Source organism: Cheilinus undulatus, linkage group 14 (genome assembly GCF_018320785.1).
Source record: "Cheilinus undulatus linkage group 14, ASM1832078v1, whole genome shotgun sequence".
Classification (NCBI taxonomy): domain Eukaryota; kingdom Metazoa; phylum Chordata; class Actinopteri; order Labriformes; family Labridae; genus Cheilinus; species Cheilinus undulatus.
In genome coordinates this window covers 21,743,495-21,758,003 of record NC_054878.1, presented here as the reverse complement: position 1 = coordinate 21,758,003, position 14,509 = coordinate 21,743,495, and the positions used below count along the sequence as shown (strand labels likewise).

The following is a 14,509-nucleotide window of genomic DNA, read 5'->3' as shown; positions in this document are numbered from 1 at the left end:
TGTTGCGCTTGTGTTTTGTTGTGGATGCATGTTGACAAGGTGATCGATTGGCACTGTGACCTGCCATTGGAGGGCCCCTGCCAGCTGTCCTAGTGCATTCTGCATCCTTTGTTGATATGTCGACCCTATACTGGCCACCTCAAAAACTAAGTTTCCAAACTGCTTTCAAAGAAACAGTTCAACAACGTTCATGAAGTGCTTTCAAGGAAATGTGGACCCGCAACAGGACAACAAAGTTCAAAGTGCTCCAGGAAACACTGGCACAACAGTTTAACAATATTCTCAACATGCTTTCAAGGACATTTAGACCAACAATGGATAAAAAAAAAATCAAAATGTACTCTGGGAAACATCACAACATCAACAAATTGTACAATGGAACAACAGTGAGACAATGACAATCACAAAGCGCCTGGATCAACAGCACAACAAGGTTCATTAAAGTTCTTTGAAAAAAACAATGGAACAATGATTACAGCCTTTCTTCATGAAAACTTCTGCACAGCAACAAAAGGAACAACACTGAGGAAGAGCACTTGACAACCAGCAAAACATCAGGCCTTTTTCTATCGCTCCTGCACAGTCACCCAGCTATATGAGGATAATTGGATGAAGCTGTCGATGATGATGACAAGGATAAAGGCTAGACCCAAAAGTCCTTGATTGTACTGATAACTTGTCTTGTTTATGTGTGTGCTGTACTGGTCATATCTGCAATCTATTTGTATGTCTCTGCTTTTCATAATAAGTTGCCAAAATGTCCAATGCTGCAGCGTTGGACATTTTGCCAAACTTTTCAGGGATGCACTGCTGCTTTTGCAAATCCTGCCCCTGTACAAGGAGATGGTCTTTGGTTCCTCCGTCCATACGAGAAGTTGAGCCAGGTGCTTTAATGCTGGGAACTACAGTACAGAGGAAGGTAAGAGGAAGTGTGCATAAAATAGGTTGTATTTTTCAACATCTCTGTTTTGCTGCTGTAAGAAGTACAATGGTTGTTTTCTCAAGGTTTAGGCTTATTTTTTCCAAAATTATCGTGGGAGAATAAAGCTGGTTTTCCCATGATAATCTGCTAGTTTCTTGAGATTTCAACAAAACAACCACATTTTTAAGTCATCATGTGAAGTGGAGTTTTGCTCTTGAGGAAAAAGCCACTTTTAATACTTTTATACATGTAACTGTTATATTCATTACTCAATTTTGCCATTACTTTTTGTCTGTCCATACATCCTATTGTATCCAATATAACTGAACTGACAGGTTGAGCCAAAGGCAACAAAAGAGAGAACAAGATCTAGCATCATGAAAATCACCCAGGGAGTAAAACTGCTCCCACAGTCAGGAGAAATGTCAGCCTCTTGTGACTCTGTATCTGTCCCTGACCAAAGACTGCACACAGGGTATGAACCCTTGCCTAAAACTAAACATATTTCTTCCCCTTATCCAGTGTTCGTCCGATAAGAAGATCCTGAGGCCCTTCATCGCCTAATGGATGCCAAGCAAGGATGCAGGCTGATTTGTCAGCTAGCCACCAGATCAGTACCTGAAGCCATCAAATGTGTTCTCGACAGCAACAAGCACTTGCAGGTGTGCATGAAGTTCTGTTTATTTTTTTCTTTTTAGGACTTTGTTTGCACCTATACATGTGTAAAAGAAGCCACAGTTTGGATTTCAACCTGGGTCACTCAAATTAAGGACAACATCTTTTGAGCATGCAACATAACTCCCCTGGCATGCAGTAAAAACAAGAAAAAATGAGTAAACATGTTTTTGCAGAAGCCAGTACTTAATCTTATATGCCATATTCCCACTGTGGTGACACTGTGACTTCACACTCCAGGTGGGAAACTTGAAATGTAATCATGTCATACTTCAAGGTTTCATAAATCTTGAGAGTCCAACCAATATTTTCAATTACTTCAACTGATAGTAATAATGGTGACATCTGCTGGTGTATTTAAAGATAAGCATCTATCTATCATCTGTCTATCTAAATGAGGCATTTACTCATATTACTGTAATTGAATAGCTTTTTTGGATACTTTTACTCTTTGGAGTACATTTGAAATCAGTCATTTTACTTCTGCTTAAGTACATTTTGACTACAGTACTTGAGTACAATACTCTTACTTTTTCCAACTCTGTTGACTACACTGTAGTTCATAGTGAGTGTTTACACTTTACATCCCACAGCAGCAGTGGTATTTCTTTATCATAGAGGCATGGCTTTACCTGAACTACTTGGTTGGGGATTATTCTGTACAACTGCTCAGTAGCTACTAGGACTGTATGATTTGGGGAAATGATCTATAGGTTTCCTTTTTTAAATATTGTAATTCTGTTTAAATATGCTGTTACTATTCAAGTAATAAATCATTCTACATTATAACCAACACAATATTACATAAACATAAATTTTTCTTTACTGTTGGCTAGGCTTATGTTTGGATGAAATTAGATGATGTATAAATCAACATAACATGTTATTATTTATTTACTAAAATCACATAGGAAAATTGACTGATTTGTTTAACTTACAGCCTTGTAAGTAATCATCATGACAACATAACAATGCCCTGACAAACAAGGGTGCTGTAAACATCAGTATTTAAGTCAGCAACAAATGGGCTGAATGTTTAAAAAATCTAATTGCACTTACTTTGACCCATATTGCAAACTGAATTTGAATTGTATATAATGAGTGGAATGTATATAGCAATGCTTTTTGAGTCATTCTCATTTTTAATCAGAATTATACTACATATGCAAAATCAAGGACAGAAGGATATTATTTTGCAAGCTACTTTTAGAAAATTGACACTTGAATTTGCATACTGTATAGAGTATAATTACATCAACTCCAAAAAATGTATTTAACTGGTGTTTTTTACACATCACACATACTGCTATACTGCAATTTAATCTAAATTTGATTAATAGCCAAGCCTCAAAAGTACTCAGTACCCAAAGCAAGGTTTAGATTTAGTACCTTTTTACTTTTAATTAAGAATTTATGTAGAACAGAACTTTTACTTTCACTAAAGTAAATACTATTTTCATCTCTATCTGGTTTTATATTGAAACTTTCGCGGTTACTTCCGGGTCACTTGATAGCTTGTTTTCCTAAAATGTGCTACAGGTTTGCTAACTTACGGTGAAACACTGAAAGAAAAAGGCGTAAATCAAATGTAAGTTTTTTTTTCTTTTTCAAAGTTGTTTTTCTCATTTTATGACGGCGTGTTTTCTAATTTTTCACAACTGTCCAAATACAAAAGTGGGTACAGTTGGCCGTTTTGTTCATTTTCACATAGTCAAATATACTTTCAAAATAAAATGCAGGCTCGGATTCAGCTTCAGCTTCATGTTCATTTAGAAATATGCAAACAGAATGAATGTACAAAAGTATTCGGAAAAAATCTTTGTAACAAGCCTTATTAATGTTATTACTAAGCTGCTGTATGCTTTTATTGGGTGAGTCATTCGGACTTGTATAAATGATGTTACTTTACGCCCCATTCCACTATGGGAGAATAATTGAAGATTTTCTACAATACAATCATGTGACGCTTGTAGAAATGTTAAGAGCGTTCCCCTGTTTATGGGCAAAGAAGGTGATAACTAGTTATAAAAATAAGCACACAAAGATCATTCATATTTTTTCCAGCATATGTTTGAATTAAAAGTAGATAGATGACAAGTAGTCAAATGAAAACAGTGGCCCAATAAAAGTGATAAAAACAAATATTACCTACATATAATATGTTTTCTAAATCTTGCAGGTGTAAAATATGCCGTGTTAAAACGTGCTTTGCTGCGACCTGCAAGTAAATAGGCCAATTAAAATAATAGGCCTACAATTTAACATAGGCGTTGTAAGCAAAAGGTTTTGACTCGGGTTATTGTTCTGTAGAGTTTAATTTGAGGCGAGATTACTTCAGGGGGTCATTGAACTTAGAAATATTCAGCTATTAACACACACACCTGCGCAGGTGTATGTGCACAAACCAGTGAGGTCACATTCCTTCCTCATTGTGAAACCCGTCGTGTCTAGTTGTTTGCTCAACCTGTAAAATCATTGGAGCGTATCGGTTTGCGGTTATTGTGCCGACTTACTTCCTCCTGTAACACACGGTGTGTTTATTAGGTAGCAGAAAAAGCACCGGACCCCCCAGCAGGTGTACAGTGTGACGGAAGGAGCTGTCGAGGGAACAGAAGCGAAGGGGAAAGCGAACATGTCCATGTTTCCTGTGAAAAAATGACCGCTTCACACTGACATGAAGACAGTATTAATTTACCTGGACCTGCTAGCTCTGTTCGGCACAGGTAGGCCTGCATCACAGTAACTGTAGGTTACGCTTTCTTTAGCTTTCTTTCTTTTTTTTGTTTTTTTTTTTCTTTTTTTTTGAAGTGAGCCGATTTAACGTCTACAGCTAATGTTTATCTTAATAGTAATACAATTTTATTCGACTTTCAAACCAATATTGTTACCATTTTGAGTTTCTCCCCCAATAATCATGTTGTTTGTTTGGTAAGACTTAGGCTATAAACCATTGTACGATCTTATAGTCAACATTTAATAACCGTCGTCAAGTGAAATTTTAAGATTCGCTGAATCACTGACATGTTTGAATCCAACTCTGGGACATTGATTTAATAATTTCTTGGTTGAAACAACAGAGACAATATGTCTTCCCCATAACTTTAGCTGTGTTTATTCAAGGGGCATAAACTTTTAACACACCAGTCATTCATTAACATGGATCCTCCATACTCAGAATAAATCACAGCCCAGTGATTTAATGTGTACCAATACACAGTCTGGAAATCAAAGTTTCAGCAACCTCTAAAGCTTATTCTCAGAGGAAAATGATATTCATCACTGTGTCTTATGAGGAAACAGTTTAATGTGCTTTCTTTTTCTTTTTTTTTTTAACCCATGCATAAAAAGAGCTCAAAATTTGTTTGATTTTATAACTTTTTATAACTTGGTGTTTTATGAACACCCAATTCTACCATATCAATCTTTAGCTGTGTTTCCACTAGGGCTGGGCAATTAATGAAAATTCAGATTAAATTGCAAAATGGCCCGCTGCAAGGTACAACATTTCATTAACCTGTAATGTGTGCCAAAATACCTGTTAAATACTTGTTTGCAGTAGAGATGTTGTGCACTACATATCATGCAACCATCCACGTGTAATTCCTTAGAATAGTTTTCAAAAAAATTATTCTTTCCTAATTTTTGTAAATGTTTTTCTTATTCAAAATAAAAGACATAAATGATCACTCCACTCAATAAAAAAATCACATCAGATTTGTAATATGAGGGAAAATAATTAAAACTAGATATTTTGAAAAACATATTCATCCCTAGTTTAATCTATCTTATAGCGGCTATAATATAGAATGTTTTTTTTGTTTGTACTTGTTGAAAAATACTATAGATGGGGAACTTAAAAAATGAATGCATATCAAACTGCAATCACAGTGTTGTTCAGCACTAGTTTCCACTGGGGGTTCCTTGAAAAAAATCCCAGGGCTTGATTCTCCCTGTTTTCTTTGAATTAGCTATAATTTTATAGCAGAAGATCTACGGGGTGGGGTTTTTAGTTCTTAATCAAAGCAGCAAAAAAAATTCTCACACCTCAGTAAAATATTTTGCTAAGTTTCCAATGTTCTTTATGCCTTGATGGAAAAACAAGAAAGGATTGGGCAGCCTGTAAGTCCTTGAAAATGAAACTTAAAGGTACTTTTTTGTGTGAGGAAAAAAAATTGTGGCAAAAAGTCTATAATGTATGGAAGCCCTAAGTGGACACACATCCATACTAATAATTTTACATAATTTTCTTGTGATAACAAGTACATTTCAGTTCCTAGTTTAATTTTCTCAAGATTTCCACTTATCTATGTAATTCTTTTGGGATAACGAAGCTGGTTTTTCCTAGATAACAAGGTACTCCTCATAAATTTACCAAAACTTCATATATTCTGGGGAAAAGGGGTACAAATAAACTGCATGCATGCATGCTCTTCGTAACTTAACATGTTTTTTTTGTTGTGTTTTGTTCCATTTCAGGTAAATAAATTAGATAATAAGATTTGCACATATACTAAAATCCTGAAATGAATTATATTTTTAAAATAGTTTACACAGGAGTCTTCTCGTTAAAGCAAGTGTGTGTAGGCTTTTCTATTGGAATTTTTCACTGAAAACAGCTGAAGTTGACATTAATCTTGGACACCAATGCATCATTTTCTTTCATGTGGGTCCCATAGGGGCCACAGTATTTTACAAGTAGAGGAGGCTCCAAGCTAAAAAGGTTTAGAGCCACTGCTTTAGTGGGTGCTGGATCCAAAACAGACAAGAATAAAAGGCAAAAGGGATCCACACACCAGGAAGCCCCCCATGCGGGATATATTATGTAATGAGAGAACTTTAGAGCTCTAGTCTGAGGAACAAGATGTCAGAGTAGAGCATGGTGGCTCAAAACACTACTTGTTGCTAAATTGATCTTTGAATGGGAGCGTCCTGGTGTGCAAACTTTTTTTGGTTCTCTAACAACCTTTATAGAGCCATAGAAAAAGATAAGAGGGCTAAACCTATGAGATAGCAAAGATTTTCTACACACTTAGTGTTGCAATACATAAACAGGTACTGCTGGAAATTCTTCTGACTATCAGTTCAAATTAATGTCTACCCCTTATCTTATTTTTCTTTTCTCCTCAGTCTCATCCACTCTTCCCAGCCCCACTGACGTCACCTTTACTTCTGTCAATCTGAGGAATCTGCTGCAGTGGTCTCCAGGAAATGGCACACCTAACGACATACTCTTCACAGTGCAATACGCCATGTAAGTCAAGTCTCCTAATTTTGATGGATATTTAAGTAACTTTGTGAAGTAGCCTGGTTAAAGCTGTAGGACAGCTTTAAGAAAGTCACACGGAAATTACAAACAAAAAAGGAGCAGTGAAATGAGATAGGGACGGAAACAAAAGAAGAAACGGCTGATGTAAGATTAAGTTTCGAGCTAGAGGGACTTGAAAATTGAGACAAGTGTGTTTCAAGCTCTCCACCTGTATTCTCCTGATTGGTGTGGGTTTTGTTGTGTCTTTTCCAGCTATGGGGACAGTGTCGAGGGCAGCAAAGGGAAACGGGTAAACTGGAGGACAGTCCGGCACTGTACGGAGATTGTGCGCCACTGGTGTGATCTGAGCAATGAGACTGGGGATTTGGAGCAAGGATACCATGCCAGGGTTCGAGCTGTCCACAGGAAAGCATCCTCTAAATGGGCCACTACACGTAGGAGATTTGACCCCAAGTTAGACAGTAAGTTAAACTGGCAAAAGAGACACCTAAGGGTAGACTAAAAAAGACAGATTAAATGTCTTAACTTTATATTATTTAGAAAATGCACCTCAACTTGAACATTTTGGTTACTCTAAATATAAATAATGGCCTAAATATGTAAAGTCTGAATATTTTTTCCTTCTTTATAGCTATATTTGGGCCTCCACTGGTTTCCATAGACATGGAGGACAACAATGCCATCATCACCATCAAGGGACCAATGAGATATCAGCCCAACAACCAAACCCCAGCAGTCTCAATGGCAACACTCTACACCCAGATGTTTTACAATGTCTCTGTCCGCAACATCCGTCAGGGTCGTATGGTGAGGAAAGCTTCTTAAAGTTTCTGCCTGTTCCCACTTTTTGGTGCAGGCAGGTTGTCAAATCAAATGCGCTTAGAGTTCCTCAACATCAGTGACTTTTGTGTTTGTTTGTAGAGCCATTTCCCAGTCGTCTCTTCCCAGTGCAAGTATCGTCTGATGGAGCACGATGCAGAGTACTGCTTCTCTGTCGAGACTAGATTCCTCTACATGCCAGTCCACTGCAAGCCTTCAGAATGGCACTGCATTATTACGCCTCCAGGTACAACCACGCTGCATGTGTGTGCTTGAGAATATTTATTCCTCTTCTGACAGGTAGACAGGAATGTGATGAAACCTGTTAGAGAAGTTAGGGACAGATTGATGTGAGAGGTTTTAAGTGTTGTAGTAAGAGACTCAATCATTCTAAACAACAAACTATATCTTTTATGGTTGTCAAATGTTCAGTAATGATGCATTATCCATTATTTGCATTTGCAGTGTTAAAGATTTTGTTGTTTTTTTTTTTTTTTAAAAACTACATCTGTTTAATAAGATGTGTATAAAACAGTAATGTATCAATCAAAAATTGCAAGCAAACTCTAGCAGGCTGTCTAAATTGTAAATGTATACAGATTATGCTTAAGTACAGAAAAGCTGCCAATGTGTCTGTGCAGTTTAGACAGTGTGTCATAGAGGTTGCTGGGACTTCTGTTTTGGCAGAAGTAGTATAGATACATAGAAACATAACCTTGCAAAGTTGATGGATTGGGCAGATTGCACATCTGTCATCCAGCAGATCCATCTTGCTAGGCTTCAGTCTTCAAAATTTTGCCCAGTCTGAGGACAATGGGCCAATTAGCATTATTTTGGGAGAATGAGGCAGTAGCTACAGGCAAAGTTTGTTCCTTCTTAGCCTGTAAACAATGGCTGCTGTTGAACTAATTAGCTCAGATGTGGCTATAGTTGCAGATTTTGTCAGAACTGGACCATATTTCTTAATTAAAAGAAGAACAAAGAAGTTTGTTTCACTAACTGACTCCACTGATAGTTAACAATCAAGCTGGGCTGACTTTCTGTCAGATCTCGCTTGTCGTGCTGTGTACAGGGGGATACAATGGCCAACCAAGATAAATGGCCCAACCAGCTACTCCTGACTGGTCAGATGGATTTCTAACATGTTTGATATCTTGGTCGTACAACTACAGACAACTCGCACAAAACCATGAGCAGAATCCTCAACTTTGGAGTATTTTTTTCCTTCATAAACTGTCAGACTGCATCTTAAATCATCATGACAACAGCAGGAATGACTTTCAGCCAATATCTTGATTAAAGTGCACTTTCTGTTTCACCTTCACTCAGTATTTCCTGTATGTTCAGGCTAAACTCTTTCCTATTCTGTCTCCCCAGACCCCTGGATTGCTCAGCTGAGGTGGGTGGTTGTGGGTATTGTTGTTCCATCTGCGTGTATGTGTTTGCTGGGGGTGGCTGGCTACCTTCTCTATCAGTACCTGACAGGAAAAGGACAAAAGAGCCCATACACACTGGTAATACAAATACACTCATGTACAAATACAAATATACAGGGAATTTACCTACTTTTTGCCTCTTCATTGAAATGAAAACTTTTCAGCTTAGAATTTAACTTTTTACCACCTGTTGGGTGATTGCATTGGCTAAAACCATGTCTAACTGCAAGTATTTCAAAGCTGCATAAGAAAGTAGATGCATTGATGTGTATGCGCATTTTTTAAGTTATTGGGATTTTCCCGAGTTTAGTGCTAATGTAGAAAATAATCCAGCTGCCAAATGTATTATTTTGAAGTATAAAATTACTGACTTTTTTTAACTGTGTGATTGGTGTGTATTTATAGTTGTGCAACACATTGTCAGTTTTACTATGTTTATTACATGTTGAAGGTCAGTCATTTAATCCCACACTCCTTCTTGTCATTCTCCAGAACCCGCTGTCTTTTTATCCATGCCCTCTTATGCCCTCCCCTGAGACGCCGCAAAATATTGTTCTCATCACCGTCATTGATAAGAAACAAACACCAGACCCTGAATCCTCCAAAAAACAGCCTCACATTACAAACCCCTCAATGGGATATGCACCCCAGGGGCAAGAACCACTTCAAGAGCCTGAGGAACTCTCAGACCAATCATCCATCGACTATGGATTTGTCAGCAAAGCGTCTGAACCTGACATTGGAGATTTTGGACAAAGAGAGAGGAGACATGATGGAGGAGTAGATGGAAATAACCAGGAAATTATGAAACTAATCCAGAATAATCCTCACGCTCCACAGCCAAAGTCCTCCCTTTCACAGAAGCCGACCTCCACATTTTCAGAAACACACATGCCGATACGCACAGAGGTGAGCTCAAAAGCCAATGCATGTTTACAGGCAAATTCAGTTTTAGTACGTCAGAGTCAAGCACCGTCAATGGCTCTTCAGGGTCTATCAGAGGTGGAGGAAGAGGAGGATAGAGAGTTTTCTGGTTTGTTTATGAGCAAAACTCCACAGACTAGCCTCTTCAGTATTCCTTTACAGTCAAAAAAACAGGAAGGGACAGAAGAAATGATGGAACTAAGAACAGGTGGGAAGAGAGATGAGGGCAATGAGAGGGAACCCCTTCTTTCTGCATATGCATCGCAGAACACCATTAACATTCCTACCTCCCAGTCTCACCAGTTAGATTACCTGTCTGATGACTATGGTGTTCTGAGTCTGGCTGCTGCACACAAAACAGAGGCAGACAGTGATGATGAAGATGAGGAGGGGGAGGGACCTATTTGTATTGAGTGGGATCCCAGAACAGGGAAACTAGTGTTGCCAGAAATAGAGATGGTGTTCAAAAATAAAGATGGGTTGATGCAGAAAGAGGAAGAGGTGGAGATTGGAGGGGGAGAAGAGGAGGTGGTGGGTGTGGAGAAGGAGGTGTTGAAGTTGGAAAATGTGTATGTCAGACAAGGGTCTGAAGAGAAGGCTGAGGTACTGAGAGAGATGGAGCATGGTGGGGAACCAGGATGGGAGGCTGATGTTCTAAAGAGCAAATGGAACCTGATTGTATCAATGGATCAGTAGATGACATTCATCACTAAATATTTACCCCCTTTTAGTCCTCTTCTGCACTTATGCTTTATATGATAGAAAGTGAGTAACATGGAAGTGTTTAATACCAGATTAGTTTTATTTTAAATCCTTGTGATTATATGTAATTCTTAGGGAGCACTTTGTACTACAGTAAGGTTTTTCTACATGTGATTGCTGCTACTTTGTTTTTCATTATATTGTTCGTTTATGGTTTACTTGATTTATGGTAATCAAACTGATAAAGTGTGAAGGAAAAACTGTCATAAAGTTTAAAGTGTTCTCCTTAATTTTTAACCAAATGACCATCAGTAGGTTATTAATCTGCTTAGTGTGTGACATTAGTGTTTTAGATGAAGTCAAGTGATTAAACCTTCTTAATAATAAAATGATGTGTGATATAATGGTCACAGCTATGGGAGCACAAAACAGCCATACAGCCACACATTTTGTTTCACTCCATTTTCCCATTGTTTATTTAGACATTAACTTACTTGCATCATTATCTTGACATGATGTTCTGTGATAGTACATATCTGTGGGTGCTAGACTGGTTATTTGAGATGTTTCTGTTTTTTTGTTTTGTTATGTTTTGGCGTGATTTAGTTAGGCACTTAAACTTGTCTCATGAGACATTCAGGGCAGTATTTCTTGTGGCTGGGCTCAAAGATATTGTATTTACTGCCTCCATTTTACCAGTACAGAAGCCCTAAGACAGGGGTCATCAACTACATTTGTAAAAGGGCCAGATTTTGTTCTGACAGGCACTTTTGGGGCCAGACTTTCAAATTAACTTAAAATAGAAAATATATTTTGGTCCAAATAACATATAATTGTATTTATATTTGTATTTTCTCTCAAATTTAATCATTAACAGAGAGTTCAGTCTCTATTGCCTATGTGTAATCAAAATATTTTAGCTACATATTTCTAGGACTGCCATGTTCACTATCACTAGGTTTGACGCTAATAACTGATTGGTAAAAAACACAGGGAGGAAACAAGTTGTTTGTTTTGATTCTCAGGCAGAAAAATCATTCATCTAAGAGCCTGAAGTGAAAAGTTGACACAGAAAACTGCAGATTTAGTCAGGACTGGACGCACAAGCACGTGTTTATTATGCATCATATTTAGATATAATAGCTGACAGGTGTAAGCTTGATAGCTATTGGGTTTTAAAGCCAAAAGATACCCTAAAAACCAAACCATCTTTTTTTCTCCTCACATGTTCTGAGTTTAAGTCTTTTGCGGGCCGGATGGGGAACCTTGGGGGGGGGGCCTGATATGGCCCCTGGGCCACCGCTTTATGAACCCTACCCTTAGAAGACATGCATTATTATCTTAATGAGTAGGTTTTTAGTTGCCTTTCGAAATATTGATTTACTTCTCTCATTATGTTGGGCCAACAACACTGCTTTCCCATGCAGGGCCTCCATACCCTATCACCCACTTTTCTATATACCCACCATTGAGAAATGTATTATATGAATGAAGGAAATATTAACAGTATGTGTTTTTGTGTCCTTATGTAATGAGGTTGATGTATAAACGTTTTACATAGTAAAGATGCCACACCTTTAGTTTATCTTAATGTTGTCAGTGCATTCATGTTTCAGTTCAATGTTTTCAGGCTAGTGAGCACATTTTATGCCATCTAACCTACAAAAATAACTTCTTTATTTGTTGATATGTAAGTATGCTGCATACTTTCTCAAATATCATTTGTGGCAAGAAAATGAGCATTGCAAAGTGAATGCTATACCCCCACTTGTTTCATAAGACTATTACATAAATTTGACATTATGTATCCCCTTTGTTAATGCTGTTCCTCTGAATATTCTGCATGTATGAAGTCTATTTAAAGATGAAGGAGCCTGATTACACTTTTCATATCTGCATAACTCATCATCATTGTACTGTCACTAGGAATTTTATGGCATTAAGTCACGATAGTATTCTTCCTGTCAGCACAGAGAGGGTTATAAAAGCCTCCTCTATTGTTTTTCACATTGATGTTTTTACATAACACAGGTATCCGTATTGGGATGATAAGTCTGACGCTATGCATGAAGTTCAGGAAAGTTTATACTCTGTGAAATCCATTTGTGATAGTTTTGTATGTTGCAAGACAATTGTTGTATATTCAAAATGAATAATAAAAACTTAATTTTCTATTAACTTACAATGTTGTTCTTACATGATTATTGGGCAGCTTGTAGTTTTATTTTAATTACATTTGTATCTATTTATATTTAAATGTGTTTCCTAAATTGAGGTTTGAAAGGGTATTGATACTTTATAAATTACCAAGAATAATTTAAGGCTTTAAAATACTCACATTAGGTACAAGGCTGACACATGTTCTGAGATCAACTTTCATTCCGTCAATTCAGCAGTCTCTCGCAGATGAAACAACATAGTGAATAGTGACATCTGGTGGTCAAACACCCACAGTAAGCTACACTTTTCAATCCTGGCCACAGAGCCCAGCATTATTAATTCAAGAAATTAATTTTACCATGCATTATGCAACAGCAGACTCCTAAAAATATAACCTCGGGTCCTTAAATGACATCTACAGCAAAATATGTGACATCTGACGCTTCAATTTCATGACAGCACATATAGAACTGTTCAGTATATCTGAGACAAATCTGACCTAACAACATTAGACAGTCAGAGAATGTTTTTTCTGTGCTGGTTAAAGAAATTAATCTTGCCTCTGGAGCTCCTGATCCACTTCTGTAATGAATTTTGCTTGCTTCAACTTGCCACCATGGGAGTGTAAAACATTTACCCTATCTGACATGTGTCATTAAATGATAATGAAAATACATATAGCCTTTTTACTTTAGTAGGGTGAATTCAAGTTTATTGGGACATCATTCAGGGGAGCAGCATAGTATTTCTGCCCTGAAAAGCACATGCCAGTATAATTAGTGCTAAGACCTTAGGGAAGTATATTACAAAAATCACATAACAAAATTTGTTTGGTATCACGTGGGAGGGCCTGCCCACAGATTTGGCTAGGCCCCTGACAAACCAAGAGAATTGGCTCTCCCCAGTAATGAATTATGGATCAAATCATTTTTAGAGTGGAAAAGTGAGTCAGACTTTTATTGAGTTCTGATGTTAAAATGATTAATTTGTGTTACCTGTTAACCACTCTTCCTGCCCATTTTTGCTAGTATTTGTCACTTTTCTTCAATTTTGCACAATTTTTTTGCCATTTTTGTCTCTGTTAACCCATCTTTGCCACTTAAAAACAATTTCTGCCTAATTTAAATCTCCTTTTTTCAGGTTTTCTGTCCATTTTGGCAACTTTTAAAATCCCACTGCACCACCTTCACCACCCATTTTTGCCACTTTTAAACTCTTTTCACCAATTCTTTGGCTTGTTTTTTGCTACTTTTATTTCATTTGACACTTAGCTTACTGCCTACTTTGACCAATTACTGCTGCTATTAACCCATTTCCACTACTTTGAATGTCCGTTTTTGCCAATTTTAACCCAATTTCACTGTATGTTTTGCCCATTTTTGCCACTTTTAACCCATTCTAATACTGTGGGGGGTTTTTAAGAAAAGGGGTTTGCATTCTTTTAAGTAAGGTATGTACTATGGCACAAATGAATACAAAAATATTAGTTTCTTTTGTAAGAGTGATTATTATTCAGGTAAAAAATAAAATATGGTTATTACAGTTTAACTTTACAGTGGTACAATGATTTTGCTGACCTGGATGGGCCCCCAATTTGGCCTGGCC

At 37.3% G+C, this 14,509-nt stretch overlaps 1 protein-coding gene across 1 annotated transcript; it reads left to right on the top strand.

The window, feature by feature from the left end:
* The first annotated feature begins 1,484 nt into the window (after positions 1 to 1,484).
* On the top strand, positions 1,485 to 12,863 carry il20ra (interleukin 20 receptor, alpha). The gene is made up of 8 exons (XM_041804811.1): positions 1,485 to 1,584; positions 4,142 to 4,320; positions 6,725 to 6,848; positions 7,116 to 7,324; positions 7,495 to 7,670; positions 7,785 to 7,929; positions 9,060 to 9,196; positions 9,611 to 12,863. Exons 2-8 carry the CDS (start codon positions 4,272 to 4,274, stop codon positions 10,736 to 10,738), a joined length of 1,968 nt encoding a protein of 655 aa, XP_041660745.1. The 5' UTR covers positions 1,485 to 1,584; positions 4,142 to 4,271; the 3' UTR covers positions 10,739 to 12,863.
* The last annotated feature ends 1,646 nt before the right edge of the window (positions 12,864 to 14,509 follow it).